At 47.1% G+C, this 20,035-nt stretch overlaps 2 protein-coding genes and 1 long non-coding RNA gene across 5 annotated transcripts; 1 reads left to right on the forward strand and 2 right to left on the reverse strand.

The window, feature by feature from the left end:
- Positions 1-876: 876 nt before the first annotated feature.
- LOC125509432 (uncharacterized) lies at positions 877-12,648 on the reverse strand. 2 transcript variants are annotated; one of them, XR_015604811.1, is made up of 5 exons: positions 12,116-12,648; positions 11,736-11,862; positions 1,736-1,800; positions 1,380-1,528; positions 877-1,136 (listed from the first exon to the last, which is right to left on the reverse strand). It is a non-coding gene; the product is annotated as an uncharacterized LOC125509432 (long non-coding RNA). The 2 variants fall into 2 exon arrangements; XR_007284084.2 differs by having other exon boundaries at positions 877-1,528; positions 12,116-12,645.
- On the reverse strand, positions 1,809-5,672 carry LOC147971745 (uncharacterized). 2 transcript variants are annotated; one of them, XM_087526310.1, is made up of 2 exons: positions 2,394-5,672; positions 1,809-2,129 (listed from the first exon to the last, which is right to left on the reverse strand). In XM_087526310.1, the coding sequence occupies exons 1-2, from the start codon at positions 3,522-3,524 to the stop codon at positions 2,010-2,012; spliced, it is 1,251 nt and encodes a 416-aa protein (XP_087382436.1). In that variant the 5' UTR covers positions 3,525-5,672; the 3' UTR covers positions 1,809-2,009. The 2 variants fall into 2 exon arrangements, with proteins under 2 accessions (XP_087382436.1, XP_087382435.1); XM_087526309.1 differs by having other exon boundaries at positions 1,809-5,672.
- Positions 12,649-14,695: 2,047 nt separating the features above from the next.
- Positions 14,696-18,708, forward strand: LOC125509433 (putrescine hydroxycinnamoyltransferase 1). The gene is made up of 2 exons (XM_048674415.2): positions 14,696-15,233; positions 17,597-18,708. Exons 1-2 carry the CDS (start codon positions 14,793-14,795, stop codon positions 18,461-18,463), a joined length of 1,308 nt encoding a protein of 435 aa, XP_048530372.1. The 5' UTR covers positions 14,696-14,792; the 3' UTR covers positions 18,464-18,708.
- Positions 18,709-20,035: the final 1,327 nt, after the last annotated feature.

Genomic DNA, 20,035 nt, shown 5'->3' on the forward strand with positions numbered 1-20,035 from the left:
CAAATAAAATTACTTGTGAACTTGCCAAGTTTGCTAGATTTTCCTTCATTTCTGATTGGTTCAAGGAACCACATAATGCAATTGTACCAATCCTCATAAACGATGTAATGATTATTTCTAATGAATAAAGTTCGAAAAAAAATTCAAAAAAAAAGTACCTGAGCAAGGCGGAGACGAAGCAGCTTGCTCAACTGTGATTTTATCTTAAAAAACAACGATGACACAAAAAAACAAGTTTTCAGAGAGCCAAATAACTAGGATGCGCGCATCTGTACTGCAAGCACAGTTCAACTGTTGGTAAAAAACAGGGGATCTTCCGTCCTCCAGAAGAAGCTACATTTAGCAACTTGGGACATGTGAGATTTCACTCCGATCACTTCTCAAGTTCAGAACATCTATGCCCAGATTCTAGGCATGGATGACCACCGATAGACGGAGTATAAATCAAACATGTAAAGTAATGTAGATACCAACCAACGATTGCAACAATGCTCAATTGCTCATAAAGGTAGCTGCTGCTGAAACTTGTGTACAGAAAATAGCAATTAGGGAAATATAAAGAAGCGATTGCGGCACCCAAGTTTGCAAAAGAAGCATGATACTCCAGCATATTGACCTCACTATGCAATACAAGGCAGCAGAAGGTAAGTGCAGGAAACATTTCAGTTTTTCTTTTCGATCACCGCGTTCAGAAGGGGCTTCTATGGCTATGGCTTTCAGGCCCCGAGAGGAGCTGTTACGCCCATGGCGTTCAGACCGCCTATCAACTGATGTTTGCTTGTTTTTTTGGATGGCTACTACATTTAGGATTATTACTCTAGCTTAGTGACTGAATGAAAGACATTAGCCCTCTAAATGCGCCAATAAACTGGTGAATTGTTTCAAATGAATACAGGCTTCAGATTTTTAGACACAATCTTGGTGATTTCATGGAAACAACAAACTCTCTACATAATCTACAATACATGGCAGCAAGTTGGTGGAGTTACCAAAGCAAGGGAAGAATGGATAGGCGACACGAGCTGCAATTTGACTCAGAGAGCACATGAAACATCAGGCTATCCTATGCCGTTTGGAGAGATGGAGTTTGGAGTAGCTGCTTGCCGAAGATGAATATATTGCTAGATATTCAATGACTGAAGCACAAAAACTAAGTTCAGTCCTTTATCGAAAGCCAAAATCAAGGCGACCACATGAACACATCTAGTATAGTATGAGATAGAAAATGAGAGAACTCCATCAGGCCAAATTACAGTTATGGTGTATCCAGCAAAGGTGATACAAAAACATCTGGCAATATGCAATAAGACATTTATACTGATACTCGAATAATCAAATGAAACTTAAAGTGATTCTGCAAACGTAAATTAACATCTCACCTTATTAGTACAGCCGCAGTTTCAAGCACCAGATGCCATCTTAGACCAAGGAATATATGACGTTCATCAACTAATTAGCAACCGATGTGATCCAAGTAGTACAGGGAGTAACAGACTCCGAGTCGTGGAACAAAGACGTGTTACTTCATCTAGACATGCAAAGAGCAGAACATAAAATTCCTAATCAGGGCAAAGATTTATCTATCTAATAAGCTGAAAGCGCAAACGTGATTTATAATCTTTTCCGGAGTAAAAGCATATATAAACTGAGGTAAACTGGAGGTCCTATAAGAAAGCATGGGTGGCATAAGAACAGTGTACTACAGAAAACAAACGAGTTGAGCGAGAAACGGTACCTTGCCTTCTGATGCCTGCAGACCACCTTTGATTATTTCAGGATGGCCGTCTCATATCGACCTCGCTATGAGGTAGTACAAAACAGCAGCAAGTAAGGCAGGAAACATTTCAGTTACATAGCATACAGATTACATCACACAACCTTCATTTTCTTCTTCTCACTTATTAGCAAAATCCAGAAACCAGACAAACATCGATCATCCTTACTCGAAGAACACAAATTAATCCCAGAAGCGTAATAATAATTTCCTGCATACACTGCAGAGACTGAATTCAACCTAGCACCACTTCAATTTGGGCGGTGGGGCAGCAGACTCTATCCAGAACGGCGCGCTTCTCCTCGTCACTCCACTTGCTTCGCAGGGTCACCATCTCCCAGCCGCAGGGCTCCTTCTCCCTGACATGTCCATGCTTGAACAGAGCAACACGGCTCAGCGCCGTGGACGCTTCCACGGCGTACCTTACAAGGTGAAGATGCCTCTCTGTTCCCTGAAAGCCGACGACCACCAGCTCCTTCAGATGGCGGTGGTGGCGCGCGGTCGAGGGCGGCCACGGCGTCTTCCGGCACGGCTCCTCCTCGGGTTTGGGAACATGGACGTGGATGCTCTCAAGCAATGGTGCTGCGTCGATGAGCAGGTGCGGCCCTGAGCCCGAGACATCCCAGGAGGAAGGCACGTCCGCAATCAGCAGCCTCCTTACGTTGGCCATTTGACAGACCGGATTCTTCAGGGCGATCCACATACCTGGCCCGGTAATCCGCAGGGCGAGGTCCGTCATGCCGACGGCGCCTTGAAAGAACCGCATGAGGATGACAGAGATGGTCTCCAGCTTCGAGTTGTACCGGAAAGAACCTTGATCAACGGAGAAGACGAAGCTCACATGCTCGAGGCAAGGGGAGGCGGCGGAGCTCAACAGAAGGTTGGCGTGCAGAACAGTAAGGCTCTGGAGCTTCGGGAGAGAGCGGATCTCAACTAGCATCAACGGGCCGTCCCATAGAAGCTCCCTGATTCCTGACATGGGTGCGTTGAGTATCAGTGCAAAGGCTCTGCTTTTGTACCCGCAGCGGATGAGGTGCAGAATCTGCAGCTGCGGGCACGCGGCAATCACCCTCCGGTAGACGGCCGCCGGCGTTGATCTGGGCAAGTCTTGCAAGACGAGCGTGGTGAGCGCGGTGAACCCCTCAAGCGGCGGGGGCAAGCAGTTGGAAAGCTTGAGGCTTTGCAGGCGAGACTCGCCTGGCTTTCTGCTGATGCGACCATGGGGGAGATCGTAGGCCGGCGGCGTGTTCACGGTCCGCTCGGTCGGCGTGGCAACGACCGCGAGATCCTGGACGCCCCAGGAGTCGACGGCTTCCGCTATAAGGCTGTTGATGCAGGCCGAGGTGCTGTCTTCGAAGATCTCGAGCGATAGCCTATTCACACGCCGGTGAAGTCCGCTGGCCAAGAGGCTCCGGACAGAGGCGACCATGGAGCGCATGGCGCGGCGCTGGTACCGCCCGGCGATATCCTCTAGCTTTCTGGCAATCTGGGCTAGTTGCAGCGATCTCGTGGCTTCGCCGCGGCGGAGGAGGCATCGGCGGTAGCGCTGTGGCAGTGTGTCGGTCACTTTGAGATCCAGGGCGGTGAGCTCCCGGGGGAGGTGAGCCCAGCGCTTGGAGAGCGCCGCGGCGCCGTGTGCGGTGCGGCTGTCGAGACGGCGCAGGATTAGGAGGAGCAGGTCGTCAGGGAGCGCGCTGAGACGGTCATCATCGCAGGCCCGCCGGCGACGGGAGAGATCCTTCCGAGCCATTGGACAGCAGCAACAGGGCTTTGCTGGGATGGGAGGCGCGAGTCCCCGGCGGTGGAGGTGGCGGTGCGGCGGCAGCGGGGCAGGGGAAGGAAGAACGATCCGTGCAGCAGACCTGGTCCTCTGGGCCGGCCCACCCTTAAACGTGCGGGCGCGGTTTGGAGACCTCCTATGCGCCGCTCTTTGCGTCCGATTCGCACGCGCCGCACAGAAACAGCCCCCGAATGGGCCGGCCCATCGTCGCGACGAAACAGCGAAAAAAATCACCTAAAATGACCCTCCACCTGGAGCTAGTATACCCTTGTCGCTGACCAGGCGAGCTAACAAACTCCTTCGGTCATACGTATGTTTTTTCTTTGAGCAAACCTTCGGTCATATGTAGCGCGCGTACTTTAACATATCATCTACTCCCTCCGTTCCTAAATACTTGTCTTTCTAGGCATTTCAACAAATGACTACATACGGATCAAAATGAGTGAATCTACACTCTAAAATATGTCTACATACATCCGCATGTAGTAGTCATTTGAAATGTCTAGAAAGACAAATATTTAGAAACGGAGTGAGTACTACATATCTAAGACCCCCACCTAGAAACCTTAAACATTGGATATGTTCAAAATTTTAAAAAATTCAAAAGTTGTTCGCGTTTGCTGAAAATGTTAGAAGAAAAACTAAAAATCTTGAACAAAGTTTTGATAAAATGAGTAGTCATTTGAAATGTTTAGAAAGACAAATATTTAGGAACGGAGTGAGTACTACATAGCTAAGACCCCCACCTAGAAACCTTAAACATTGGATATGTTCAAAATTTTAAAAAATTCAAAAATTGTTCGCGTTTGCTGAAAATGTTAGAAGAAAAACTAAAATCTTGAACAAAGTTTTGATAAAATGAACACTTTTTAAAATCCCGAACATTTTTTGAATTTAGAGAACACAATTTTAAAATCGAGAACAAAATTTGAACATTAATATTTTTTAAAGCACGAACATTTTTTAAATCTTGAGAAGAAATTTTGAAACGGAGAACAAATTTGGAAGCGCGGAATGTTTTTTAAAGCATGAACATTTGTTTTGAATTTGAGAACAAATTTTGAAACGTAGAACAAATTTAGAAGCGCGAACAATTTCTTAAAGCACGAACATTTTTTGAATATTGAGAACAAATTTTAAAACGTAGAACAAATTTGAAAAATCCCGAACAAATTTCGAAGCACGAACATTTTTTGAAAACGTGAACAAAAAATTGAAGTCTGGTACATTATATTAATTTTCGAAAGTTTTGAACTTTTTTGTGCAATGAGAACAATTTTTGAATTCTGAGAACATTTTTTTAAAAACTGAACATTTTATGGAAAGGCAAACAAAATTTGAATATTTTGAAAAAAGAGAGAAAAGAAAATTAAAATGAAATAAGAAACCAAAGAAAGAAAACAAACAGAAAAAAAAAGAAACAGAAAGGAATTTGAAAATGTAAAGAACAAAAAGGAAATAGAAAGAGATGAAAAAGGAATTGGAAAATGTAATAAAGAAACAGAAGAAAAAAAGAAATAGAAAAAGGAAAAATCAGTGAAATCTGGTTCAAGAACCTTCTCCCAAAACCGGTCAGGAACCTTCGAGAAAGTACCCAAAACCGGATACTGTAGCGCGAGTACTATCTCGTAGTTGGGCCGGCCCATCTTGATCGTTAGGTAGCTCGCCTCTGTGCGTTTCGCTTGACATTCTGCCGCAACGAGCGTCCGTCAGGATATTCCGTGAGTTTGGTCTCGCCTGAGGGAGCGCCATACTGGCCGGGCCAGCTCGTGGGAGGTCTCAGCCTCGTTTTTTTTTCTGTTTTTCTTTCACTTTTTTGTTTTCTTCTCTGCTTTTTGTTTTTCTTTTTTTTACACATCCAAATATTCTAAATATACTCCTTCCATTCCTAAATATAAAACCTTTTAGAGATTCCACTATGAACTACATATAGAAAAAAATGTTCCTTACATATACAGAAAAATTATCCAAAAAATATAAAACGTGTATGAAAAAAGTTGATAATGTATTTTAAAAAATGTAAATAAGGAATTTGAAAAAAAATTGACCATGCAACAAAAAAATGTTAAACATTTATCAGCAAATATTTATGATATATGCCAAAAAAGAAACTGTGTATACAAATTATTTCAAAGAATGTTAATCATCTATTTAAAAAATGTTAACGGGGTACAAAAACATGTTCCTGCTGTATACAAAAAGGATGTAAAACGTGTATTAAAACAATTGAACAAAAAAATTGATACAAAAATGTTAATCATATATTTCAATAATTTTAAACATGTATTAGAAAATGTTCCTGATATATATTGAAAATGTACAATGTGTATGGAAAAAGTAGTCATGAAACACATTTTTATTAAAATTTTAGTTGTATATTTAAAAAAATGTTAGAGGTGTAGAAAATGTGCGCGATTTATATAAAAAATGTAGAACATGTATTTAAAATTTTGAAAAGAAAAACACATTTTTATTAAAATTTTAGTTGTCTATTTAGAAAAATGTTAAACGTGTAAAAAAATGTGTGTGATGTATATGATAAAAACGTAGAACGTGTATTTGAAATTTTGAAAAGAAAAACACGTTTTTAAAGAAAAATGTGATAGTGTATCAAAAACAGTTTAATTATATGTTTTAAAGATTTTAAATATGTATTTAAACATGTTCCTAATATATACCGAAAATTTACAATGTTTATGAAAAAAGTATTCATCAAATGTATTTAGAAAAAATATTAATCATGCATTTGGAAAATATTAAAAACGTATAAAAGAAGTCTTGATCCATACGTGAAATGTGCAAATGTGTGTGAAAAAATGTAGCCATGTGTTGCAGTAAAAATAAAAATGAAGAAAGAACAACGAAAACCGAAGAAACGGAGGAAAGAACAAAATAAAGACCTTGGAAACAAACAAAGAAAGAACCCAAAGAAAAGCTTGAAAACCGATGAGGAAATGAAGCAAAACAAATAAAAACCACAAATGAAGAAATAAAGAAAGGAAGAAAAGGAAAATAGTGAAAACCGAGGAAAGAAACAAAGAAAAGAGAAAAAAATGCAGTGGAAATTGAGAAAAGGAAAAAAACTAATTTTCTTTTTTGCGGGAACAAAGTAAACTAGTGAGAAAACCAAAAGAAAATTGAAAGAAAGCAAAAAACAAAAGAAAAGAAAACGAACAAAAATGCCCAGTAGCCGAGTGAACAAACTAGTGAATGAACCGGCGAGAAAACGCGTTAAATAGGTCGACCCATACCTGCAGATACTTTAGGTGAGGCGAGACTATAAGCGAGATATAGCTCTCGTGATCGTGGGCCGTGACAAGCACGCGTGCCTCTTCTCGAGGCCCAAGCATGATACATTAGCTAAACGTGTCGGCCTGGCATGCCAGGTGTGGCGGCGACCCAGGTGCTATTTTTTTATTTGGGCTTTTTAGACTCTTTTTTTAGGTTTTCGGATGTTCTAAGAAAAGGAGGGCTCTGTTTAGCTCGCAGCCCACGAATAGCCCTAGGCTTGTCGTGTGTCGGGCCAAGCATGTGACGTGCCAAGCACGCGTGCTTTTGGGCCCTCCCATGAAGCACGGGTCCTTTGACCAGTTATACCCTGGAGTACTAAAGACCAAAGAAGTGCAATGTTGTTTTAATTTTTGATGATTTTCTTGGTTTGGTTTTTCTTTTTTGAATAGCGGATCATTATAATACTCACCAAAAGTACAAAACATCACATAATAAAATTTAGAGACAAATACACCGGTGACTAGGGAAAGCCTTCCTCCCCTCACTCTTCACCGGCGAGTCTGTGGATTCGCCTCCTCTCCGCCTGCCGCTTCGGCGGCAGGTGTCGGGGAGGGGATTTCTGGTACCTCGAATCCGGCTAGGTAGATAAATAGGTTTTTGTCCTCCTCAAGTTCGTCCGTTGGGATGGATTAGACGCAGCTCCAGCGTAGATCCTTACCAGCTTCTCGGGACGGCGAGCTTAGGCTTTGTCATCTTGCGTACGCAACGATGTTATTTGGTGGCAAGTTCTTTAGATCTATTCAAAGATTCAACGGAGATGACTGCGGCTCCAAGGCGCTGTTTCTTAGGCGCACATGCACAAAGACTTCTCAGTTGTCATCGACAAGGTCAGGCCGACTCCGGTATGAGAGCGGCGACAGGGTGCGTCGGCGACTCGTCTGGCGGCGGCAATTGTCGTTCGGTGGTCCATTGACCTTGATGTGATTTTTATTATGCTTGTGGTGTTTTATATTTCCGGTGAATCTTTATAATAGATTTGATCTTTTCGTAAAACACACACACACACACCGATGATACATCAAGTTGCATAGAATGAGCACTCTAATGCTTAAAGTTAAAAAAAATGGTGCACAAACTTTTTGTGTGCAATTATGATGCAAGTTTCATTCAAAGCACGAACAAACCTGTGGTTGGATGATTAGAGAGACTATGGTATCTCCAATCCATCAGAGTTCAAGTCCTGATGCTCGTATTTATTCCTGTATTTATTTCAGGATTTCCGGCGATGCGCATTCAGTGGAAGGAGACGTTTTCATCGACGACGAGGTGCCTACGGTGAATTCATAAATTTCAAGATGATATGATGGCTCGGTCTTTCGGAGATACTCATAGAAATAGGATGCGTGCATGTGCATTCATAAAGGGTAAATGTATGCGCATGTATATAAACATTTGCATTTGTACTAGGTTAAAAAAAGTTTCATTCGTTGCAGTCGACAACGCCTACATGGCATGCACTGTGGCGGCTGGTCCACTGATAGTGACCGAAAAACAATTAAGCCTCCTTTGGTTTATAGGATAGAAATATCATAGGAATAGGAAAATCATAGGAAGTAAGGTCACATGCATCTCACTTCTTATAAGGAAAGAGATGTCACTTGATTCATAGTATAGGATTTTTTCCATTGAATCTAGGCTAATATTTTTTTCCCTTTGAAATATGAAGGATTGATTCCTATCCTATATAGGAATAGAAATCCATTCCTACAAACCAAAGGTCTTCATAGGAATTTTTCCTAAAAAAAACATATCCTCTACAAATCCTACAGGATTCCTCCAAACTAAAGGAGGCCTTAGACTTTTCTCTTATTGCCCCTCCTAAAGGTCGAGACAAACAAGCTCCATAAACCGTTACAGAGGGAGCGGATTTTGGGGTTGTTTAGTTCTAGGACTAGCATTGTCATATCTTACCACACATTTTTGCCAAGCTTGCCTAAAGTTAGTTCATCAAAATAAGAACCACAAGTTGGCAAGCCTAAAGGAATCTTGTCACACTTTTTGTATGTATGTCATGTGGGATCCAAGTGTGGCTTGCATAAGGTATGGCATGAACCAAACACTCACCTAAGTTGATCAAATTTGCCTAACTTTAATTGTGGCAATCTTTGGCTAAGTTAGTCACAAACCAAATCTTTTTCCCGGACCTGAATCCTTGACTTGGCTAGATCATTACAACTTCAAAAAATTCTCACGCCCAAGGGAATCGCGTAGGTTTTAAGTATCGACCCTTCTGCTGAGGCCAACGGCGAAAAACCGGAGGTTCAGATGGGACGCGCCATTGCCAGTCCAGCCGGGAACATGGCGCCCGGCGCGCCCAGACACCGGCTCGTGTCGGATGTCTGCCGGTTGCACTGTCGACCAGCCCGCCGCGCGTCCAGCACGTCTCGCTCTCAGCTGGCCACACAGCGGAATCGCCCCGCCGCCGCCCACCCGAGCGGTCAAGCGGGGTCACGTACGTCACCGGAGCGCGCGCGGTCGTGGGCGCCTAGTTTTTCACGCAGAACTCAATTACCGGCCCGCCCGCCCGCCGTCCGTACACATCGTATCCTATCCTCCTCGCCGACGGGAACCCACCGGCGCTTCCCGTGCCAAGGCCCTGTTTGGATATTCTAATCTTAAACTAACCCTAGGCTGACTCTAACCAAAGAGCTGTTTGGATGGTAGGGTTAGATTGACAATAAATATTCTTTCTCAATCATTTGACTACTTTGGACCATGTTTGAATGGGAGGAATAACTTTTTTTACTATTTTTTCTAATGGGCCTAGAAGAACTAATCCAAATAAGCTCCTCTAGTGTAGGCTACTTTTTTAGGTACGTCAGATCCAACTAACCCAAATTAACCCACCATGTTTGGATATTTTTGAGTTATTTGAGCCCCAACTAACTAAAACTAACTCTAACTTAGGGATCCAAACAGGGCCCAAGTCTGTCCATCTAGCCAGATCGTACCGTCAGTTCGAGTTCACCATCGCAACATCGCCGGCACCACGGTTCGTTCTGTAGTCCTCGAACGTTCGTCAGTGCACATGGACAGGTCGAGAAAATTTCCGTTGACCTTGGAACCTTCGCCTGTTGAGATGGCAAGCACTCCTTCACCCCGGACTTGTTTTGTTTTTAGATGCACCCCGGTCTTCTAGTAGTAGTACATTCGAACGGGACATATATAACCGAGCTGGACTTTTTTGGACAGTAAACGGTAGAAAATTCCTGCTGCACCTATTTTTTTTTTGTATACAAGCAATTAAAAGGAAGAAAAGAACAAAGAAAACAAGAATAAGAAAGACAAAACCATGTCTTCAAACCTTCTTCTAAAGCTATTGACCAGAAGCTTTCAATTAGTGGTATTTTTTTTAACGAGGAAGGGAGGAGCCCTGCCGATTTCATTTAGATAGGAAAAAGAGTTTATCTGGTTTATAAGAAAAACTATATCGAAAACCAACAAACAAAAAGAATAGGAAAGAAAAAGCAACCACTAAAACCAAAGCAAAAAGAACACCACCACCTAATCGCTATTTTACCCCAAAGCGATTGTGAGCAAGATCTGCAGAAACGCCTTCAAAAAGAAAAACAACGTCCAAGAAACACCTTTGTCACCGGCATCCACCCTCGCCGATCAAAAGGCTTTCGCATAGTACCGCACACAACCTTCCCATCAAACTTGGGATGGGTCCGACCTAGCCAACAACCTCCAATCGCAACTTCCCCACTGATCGACTGCGACCAAATGAGAAGAAGTATTTCTCGACGATGCCACCATGAAGCATCACCGACAACGACCCCGTCAAAGAACAAGGCTTTCGCCTAGAGCCTTATGCCTCGCCACCTCTTGCCCTAGGAAGGAGCCGGGTTGCTGTGAATCGAATTCAACAACAGTGAACCGGGTCTATCTTTTTTTTATCATTGATTGCAATTAGTCTATCTTTTTTATCAGAGGTTGAGTCGATCATCAGAAGAATAATTAGGCCAAAAATGAGGATAAGTTTTGAAGAAAAATAAAAGTTGCAATGAAGAGAAGCAAATGAAACATTTTTATAAAAATTCTTGTTAAGTCGAGAATGAAGTTTTCATTCTGTACATGTGAATTATTAGTAAGTACTCCCTCCGTTCTAAGGTAAGTGACTCAACTTTGTACTAATTTTAGTATGAAGTTTTTTTTCGAAACGGAGGCAAAAGATTTGCCTTGTCCAATAATTAAGCAGAAGAGAATTGCCTAATTAATTAACGAAAACTGGACGAAAACCGTCACAATTCATTGAGCGGCACACATAGAATACCTCATACACCCCTTTCTAAAGAGGGCCTCGTCGAGCTAGCACACTCGTGTCATCGTCATCACTTCTTCTCAAGCGGCGTCATCGGCATCTCTAATTCCGGAGCAAACGACTCTGACTTCACCGTAGAGGTCATGTGGAGACAATGAAGCTCCGCGCAAAACTCGGCCACCCGCGTCAAGGACGGCGCAGCTCCGACTCTGAAAGAGAGCTACGAAAAAGTAATATGCAAAGTTGGCGCCGTGAAAGACCGTCGAACAGACCACCTGCTTCTCGTCATCGTTGCCACAGAGGGCCCTCCTCCGCAGCTCTGACTTCACAGCAACAAACAGACCAAGGCAATCCCATGAACACGCCGAAGGAGAGCCGACTAACGCAACCATTGACGTGCCTCCGACCTCACTCACTGCCGCCATCGTTGCCACAGAAGCCTCGCCGCCAACTCACCACTCTAGCGCACCTACCACTAGTCCGGTAGTCCCTCCAACTGATCCCCACCTTCAAAGACGAAGCCATGAAGAGGTGCACGGCACAAGACACCGCCATCGTCTGATCCATGAATACACGGATCTTAGGTTTCCCTCGGAGAAAGGGTCGGTAGGGAGATGAGCACTCACCACGGCAATACCTTCAAGAAGGTCACGACGCACACTAGCGCCGCCGTTGCCGGCTCCGGCCAAAACCAGAGTCAAAGCTTTCGCCCGGTGTAGTTGCACAACGCCCTGATCAAACCAGCTGAACCTCCTGCAATGCATCACCACCCGCAGATCAGCTTGTCGATAAAGAACAGATAGGAGCCGCCGCAGCCAGCCGCACTGTGCGGATGCCGCAAGCGTCCAGCCATCGAATCCAGCCGCCAAGCCAGATCCGACCACGGCTGGCCGGATCCAAGGCCTCCCATCGCGGATTGAGCCACCGCAGTTTGCCACCACCAAGCCGTCGTAGGCTGCAGTGGAGCACCGCCCGAAGCCATATCCAGCCATGCCGCAGCACGCACCTGCGCCAACGCACGCCGGACGAGAAAATGCGCCCCTCGCGCCCGCGCCCCGCCACTCCTCTGCTGTCGTGTGGTTCCTCGTGGCGGACGCCTCGCCGTGCCGCCCAGCGGCCAGGTCCGAGCCGCCCCGGGCCGTCTCGCACCTTGCCCATGACGCACCACCCTTGGGCCTCCACACCGTGCGCCACCCAGAGCCTTCACACCACACGCCCATGCCTTGCCGAGACCCTCCGCCGGCAGCAGTTGCCGACGCCAGCCCACATCTGCCTCGGGGAAGAAAGCCCAGCCGATGAAGCTCGCAGCCGAGCTCACCGGATCCGACGCGACTGCGCCACAGAAACAACCCCGCCGCCCGAACTTTGCTCGATGACGCCCTCCGACGACGGCAAGGGGAGGTGGGGAGGTCCGCCGACGATTGGATCTGGGCGCCCCGGTGCGGCCGCAGGAGCCGCACGATGGTGATTTTAATACAAAGTTGAGTCATTTATTTTAAAATAAAGGAAATACTCACTCCGTCTCAGCTGGCCTCCTTTGGTTTAGAGGAATTTCATAGGAATTCTAGAGGATAGGATTCTTATAGGATTTTTTTCTTTAGAGCCCTTTGATTCATAGAAATGGATTCCTATTCTTACATAGGATTGGTTCCTATCCTCCACATTTCATAGGAAAATAAAAAAAAAGCCTAGACTTAATGGAAAAATTCATTTGATGTCAACCAAATGACATTTTGTTTCCTATTTCTATTCATAGAATTTGAGATACATGTCATCTCATTTCCTACAAGATTCCTATTACTATGATAATCCTATCCTATCCTATGAACCAAAAGAGGGCTTATTTTGAGACGAAAGGAGTAGTACAGTAGCTCAGACCGGGAAAGAGAATGCGAGCTCAAAGGTGGAAGTTTCACCGGTAAACAACCCACGTCGCGCAGACGAGCGCGCGGCACGGCCACTCCTACACGAATCAGTTTCCCCTGCTAGTAGACTGCAATGATCAAAGGTGATTTGACCAGAGAATCGTTAATATATGCTGGCATAAAGCGACAAGGCGCCACCGGGCCAGTGCTCAGCCAGAGGCCTTATTCGATTCTCTGATTCTCATATATTGGAAAAACTGGTGTCCAATCCAATCGAATCCTTGGCGGCCGTCCCAGTTACAGAATCTTCTTGGTTTTACTCTACTGGAAAAACAATTAATCTACTCGTCTTCATGGAGCTCGGTCAGGGACTCAGAGTCATTCTTTTTTCCACATACTTTTCTCTGCAACGGAGATGGAATCCACCGTGACAGTGTGGCGCGCACATCGATTCCCCGCACTAAATAAAATCCAGGCACATTGTTACCACATAGGTTGCGATAGCAGCCGGTGTACGTCAGACGCGTCGCCGAGCACGCTAATAGCCAAGGAAACCAGATCCTCTAACATATAAAAGGAAAGTCACAATGCTACAGTCCTAACCTAGTGTAAAATGAAAAAGGGTAGTTAGAGAAGGTTAGTAGGTATTAGTAGGTTGTTTACTATTGATATTTACTGTAGATATAAATAATTTAAAATTAATTTTATTTCACCATCAACTTATTTGTGTGTAATTACTATAAATGTACACACTAGATTATCAATTTGTAAATTAATTTAAGTCGTTTTAGGCTCAACCATATGAATAGAAAAAAGAAAAGTTAGAGTATTGTAGCTTCTCTAACTTCCCTTCTCCATGTTAGAGGATCCGGTTCCATAGCCAAGGTGTTTGTCTACTCCGGCTGCGCATTCCGAAACTGGCCGGATCGGCACGCAGGCACGCACGCATGTTTCTCTCGTGAGGCGACGGTTTTGGCACGTACGCACGCTCGGTTCTGAAGCAGTTTCTAGACACGGGGAAACAGTACCCGCCGATCCGTGATCGCTCGACGGGTATCTTCCCGACTGTTGATCGTACGGCGACGGGCACAGGCTCCATGTCCAGTCTCGCTCGCTCTGCATGCACGGCTGGCGGCGACCACTGGCCAGTGAAGCGTCACCTTTACCTAATTACATTTATCGCGCCTCACGTCGGTAATACTCTGTTCGGACGGTAATAATGCAGAGACGGTTTAAAAAGAGCGGACAGGACGGAGAGTACTACCCTGTTCGGACGGTAATAATGCAAACACGTGCCCGATTTACACATGACCCCACCGAGAATTAGTATTTTAACACGACTCCGCCCCCGGTCTATTTCCTGCGAAATAATGCAGAGACGAGGGCACGCAGGCAGCAGCGCGGAAGCGACACAAAAGCGGACGAGATAAAGAGATCGCAGTAGAATCCAGTAGCTTGGCTACGAGACACTTACGCCATTACAGTACCACAAGATCGGGTTAACTTCGACCGTCCCAAAGTTTCAACTGGCAGCCGGCGGATCACGATGAGCACAGGGGAACACGTGACGTCCCGTCGGTGCCGTTCGCACGTGATGGCGCCAATTAGCGCGGCCAGCCTCCGTTGATTAATCGACTAATCATAATCACCGTCTCGTCAGACTGTAAACCAAGAGCTCCGGTAAAATATCCTCGTGTCCTTCCCTCAAGCCCCTATTAATAAACCCTCACGCTCTTGAGCGGCTGCACACACGCGCGCGCGCACGCACACGCAAGAGACCGCCAGAGCCCAGCGCAGAAGCAAGCGAGCGAGATCGAGATGAAGGTGGAGGTGGTGGACACGACGCTGGTGGCGCCGAGCGAGCCGACGCCGCGGCACACGCTGTGGCTCTCCAACCTCGACCTCGCCGTGCCCAAGACGCACACGCCGCTCGTCTACTACTACCCGGCGCCGCCCCCCGCCGGCGACGGCGACGGCGACGGCGAGAAGGAGGAGGGGTTCTTCGCGCCGGAGAGGCTGCGGGAGGCGCTGGCGAGGGCGCTGGTGCCCTTCTACCCGCTGGCGGGGCGGATGGCGACGGGGCCCGAGGGGCGGCTGGAGATCGACTGCAACGGCGAGGGCGCGCTGTTCGTCGTCGCGCGGGCCGACTTCACCGGCGACGAGATGTTCCGGGACTTCGAGCCCTCCCCGGAGGCGCGCCGCCTGCTCGTCCCCTTCGCCGCCTCCGGCGACCCGCCCTGCCTCCTCGCCATGGTCCAGGTACGGACGGCACCGGACCCAATTTAATCGCCCCGCAGTATTTTCTCTCCCGTTTATTTTCGCGCGCGCGCCGGTGGAAACTCGGGGAGGTGCTCTGTACGTACGCCGACTGACTGTTCGCCCTCGCTGTCGCGTGGGGCCCCGACACCCAGGCCCCACCTCGACAGTGAGGCGTACTAAGCTCCCGGACAGTCGTGCGACGCAGTTACCGGATGTTGGATCGAAACCATAATCTTTCTTCTTCCGAGGACCTACATATTGTTTTATCTGCGAGGTTTAAGAAATGCTAGTAGCGTGGAATCTATCTATCTATCTCCATCTGCATAAAGAAATAGTAGAAATAATTCCCCCCCATTTTTTTTTTTAGTAAAATGATAGAACCGGATGCTGGCTTTCTTGGACGTACATCTTATTTTATTTATTTACTGTAGTATTTAGTCGTCGTTGATCGGAGAGAAAGATTACTTGAGCTCGTGGCTATGGCGTGTGATTCACTGTGGCTTGTACTAGGTGCCAATAATTTTGCTAAAGGTGAGCGATGAATGCTTGGGGGGTGCGCTGCCGCCGCGTACGTGTTGGCGTGGCGGTTTGCACGAACTCGGCCAGCCACGGTAGGGGCGGCCTAGCTAGGGAAGTCAATAGTACTCCCATCAATTATGGGTGGGTGGCACTCCCGGGACGGATGAAGCAGATGACGCGCGACTTTGGATCGAGCCGTGTCTCGTGGCAACGACGACAAAACCGGGGGGACAGGGCCACAGGGGATCATCTCATCTCATCTCATCTCGCTTGGTTGGAGTTGCGAACCAACGGCGGCTTGGACAGTATAGCAGCGTCTGCTTTGGCGTTCATAGCCCATTTTCAGTGATGAAATTTCTACTAGCTAGCTAGCTAGAAATCGTATCATGTGCTGTAGTTGACTTCACGATCGAACCCAACTTTTTCTTCTGGTCAGGGAGTGCACTGTGGCACGCACAGGACGGCTCACTGATTGCCGGCGCGTGAACGTAACCAACAGTCAGTCCACCGGTGAGGTGAGATGACTAGTGACTAGTAGGACACGTCTTGGAAGTAGCGGTACTCCAAGGAAGCTCACTGATGTGCATAATCAATTCCCCGAGCGAAAAACTCGGGGCTTCTGATCTTGACTGTCGCGGTACTCCGCTCGTCGTCGTTGTCTTGCCAAGCACTCCAGTCCAGAAGCCGCGCCGGGAGCGACACGGCGCGCAGGTGGTCCAGCAGGGGGCATGGGCGCCTGCGCGCCGCGTCCACAATTTTGGCGCCGGGTTCAGTGTCCCAGTGTCGTGCTGGCCTAGCCTCCGGTGACATGTTTCTTTCACCGTCAAGATTCATTCATTTCGAGGCACAAGACGAATGAAGAAGAGTCGTAGAGGAGGCCTTGCTTTGCACATTTACGATCATCTCCTACAAATTTTCTTTGTGCTAATCTGTCAGTTATAGTACAGAAACGGGACCCCAGGAAAATCTTATCTAGTCCTAGTCATCTAGATGATCCGTTGTCCTTGCAAGTCCGTGGGATCCATCCACGACCTCATCATTCAGCCCAGCTCATTTCTCATTTCAGGCTTATTTGATCGTCCAAGTCTTATCTTTCTCCGGATCTGGCCACGAGATGTGCCTCCTTTGTGCCTATCCGCATACAGCGACCACTTGCCGCAGCTGCATTTGATCTGAATCGTTGAGGTGGACGTCGAACGCGACGGCTCTGCTTTCGGCTTTAGCTTCCCCGAAAAGCGCCGCATAGTTACCACTTAGCCGGAGGCGTCGCTTGCTTCTCCGATCACTCGATCAGGAGGGTGCGCCTGCCGACGTGCCCACATGGAAACCATATCTTTCTTCTAGATGGCTTCGTTACTAGACGGTGACATGTAACATTAATCTACTGGTAGTTATCGGTTGCCTGCATGACGGATAGGGACTGCAACGAGGCTCCGCGATAGCTGCCTGGAAGCTGGCTGATTCTCACGACATGATCAATCTTTTTGTGTTTTATAAAAGTCTGCAGTTATGGCCTGGTTGCTGTCGTGATACCGCCGGAGGCTCCATCGTCGCTGTTGACAATTTGGACAGAGAGTGAGTAGTCGCCGTCGTATTACAGTACGCTATTATTGGCTCGTGTGTCAAGCAGGCGAACCATGCTAGTATTTGAGTATGGTTATCGCGTGACGTCGATCAGAGATTTTATACAGTAGAAAAGTTCAGAGCTGGGCGGCTGCACGGTGTTTGAGCAGAGGAACAAAGAGATCGATGACGTGAATGGGAACAAGGATATCAATGATCGTGCCATGTCTTACGGTTATTATACTGGACGCGAAATGTAACCCGTGGGTTTGGTCTTGCAGGTGACGTTCCTCAAGTGCGGCGGCGTGGCCGTGGGCACGGGCATGCACCACGTGACCATGGACGGCGCGGGCGCGATCCAGTTCATCCGGACGTGGACGACCCTGGCGCGCGGGCTGGACGCCGCGTCCGTGCACCCGACCCCGCCGGTGCACGACCGCACGGTGCTGCGCGCGCGCTCCCCCCCGCACGCCACCTTCGAGCACCCGGTCTACTCCCCGAGCAACCTCAACGGCCTGCCCCGCCCCTTCGTCACCCGCGTCTACGCCGTGTCCCCCAAGCTCCTCGCCGGCATCAAGTCCAGCTGCGCGCCCGGCGTGTCCACCTACTGCGCGCTGACCGCGCACCTGTGGCGCGCCATGTGCGTGGCCCGCGGGCTGGCCCCCGACGCCGAGTCGCGGCTGCGCGTGCCGGCCAACATCCGGCAGCGCCTGCGCCCGCCGCTGCCGGCCAACTACTTCGGCAACGCCATCGTGCGGGACCTGGTGACGGTGCGCGTGGGGGACGTGCTGTCGCAGCCGCTGGGGTTCGTGGCGGAGCGGATCAAGCGCGCGGTGGCGCGGGTGGACGACGCCTTCGTGCGCTCCGTCATCGACTACCTGGAGGTGGAGTCGGAGAAGGGCAGCCAGGCGGCGCGCGGGCAGTTCATGCCGGAGACGGACCTGTGGGTGGTGAGCTGGCTGGGCATGCCCATCCACGACGCCGACTTCGGCTGGGGCTGCCCCAAGTTCGTCGCGCCGGCGCAGATGTTCGGCAGCGGCACGGCCTACGTCACGCAGGCGCCCGACAAGGACGACGGCGTGTCCGTGCTGTTCGCGCTCGAGCCAGAGTACCTGCAGTGCTTCGAGAAGGCCTTCTACGGGGAGTGACCGACCAAAGCCTTGTACGGTGATGCGCCTTTCAAAGAGCACCAAGAGCCGCTTGGGAGTTGGGATCTCGAGTCCGTCGTGTGGAGTGCCGTCCATGTGCTGTATCATAACGCAACAGATGCTGTGGAAGTGTCGAGGTTGCTGCTTGTTTCTCGCGCCTTTCTTCACTACTACTATGTGACATTCTGGGCTAACTATTATCTATACAAAGTCTGAATGAAAATGGCCTCAGGTTTGGCTCTCAACTCATTTGTATTTGTAATCCAAGGAACGCCCGTCACCATCGTCTGCACAAAAGGAGCAATGCTATTATTGACACACAAGTGCTACACTTTCGACACATCAGCCCGTAGCTTAATTGCGTATGAGTAGGTTTAGCATTTCTGTTATCTGGACTACCAATTGATCTATGCATAATAGATACATTTATTATACTTGAAGAAAAAAGAGAGGCAAATAGCATGCTTAGTTCATGTAAACATGCTGACAAAGAATGTAAAGGTCCCGTCTCACTCTCTACTTCGTCCAACCTCTCTATGACCCCCCCCCCCCCCCCTCCTTCTCATGTCTGTTTTTTTCGAAAATCAATATTCACAAATTTGGAGAAAAAAACTCATCGGTTTCAATGACATTTCATCAGTTTTAAGAAAATTCATCCGTTAAAAAAACATGATCTTCAAAAACAGTTCTTGAATTTGAAAAAAAAGTTCATCGACTTAAAAAAAGTTCATCCAAATTGGAAAATAGTTCACCAAATTTGAAAAAAGGTTCCTTGAATTTAAAAAGGTTCATTGAACTTGAAAAAAAGCTCACCGATTTTGAAAAATGTTCATAGAATTATAAATGTGTTCATAGAATTTGGAAAAAAGTTCATCAATTCTCATAGAAGTTTATTAAATTAGAAAAAAGTTCAGCGAAATTGAAAAAAGTTCATCGAGTTTGAAAAACATGTTCGTAAAATCCGGTGAACATTTTTCATCGAATTAGAAAAGATGAAAAATAAAAAAGATAAAGAAAAAAAGAAAAAGAAAAAGGAAAAAGGAAAATAAGGGGGAAAAGAAAAAAAAAGAGAACAAAAGGGCGAAGAACATGTATGTGACCATAGAAGGTGAAGTGGTTGGGGACGTTATCGCGTATTGTGTTGATTCCCCATGGTTTCGGTTCGAATCCACCTCAATGCACATTTTTTGCAGTTCTCTATATAAGGGGAAAAAATGCGAATGGGCTGGCCCATCACGTCGGGGGGAGTGGGGGGGTGCACCCTTGCGCGAAGTAATATTATGGGTCCTTTGGGAGCCTCCCAACGATCACTTGGGGGTGGGCCCTCTGGTGCGCTCTCAGTTGTCGCCACATGTCGCGCTCTGAACATTCCCTTTGGATTTTATTTTTATTTTATTTATTTGCACACGTTTTTAGCCTTTTAAACGAGTTTTTAAAGTTTTTTGACTTTTTTGGGTTTCCATCGGTCTTCCTTAGCTTTAGGACCAAACTTTTTTTTCGAAAAGAATTTTTTTTCCATGAAAAACACTTTTTTTCTTCCGCGAGAGACACGCTTTTGGTTCCGCGAGAGGC

This window comes from Triticum urartu, chromosome 5A (assembly GCF_056163025.1).
Source record: "Triticum urartu cultivar PI428250 chromosome 5A, HENAU_Tu73, whole genome shotgun sequence".
Taxonomy (NCBI): Eukaryota; Viridiplantae; Streptophyta; class Magnoliopsida; order Poales; family Poaceae; genus Triticum; species Triticum urartu.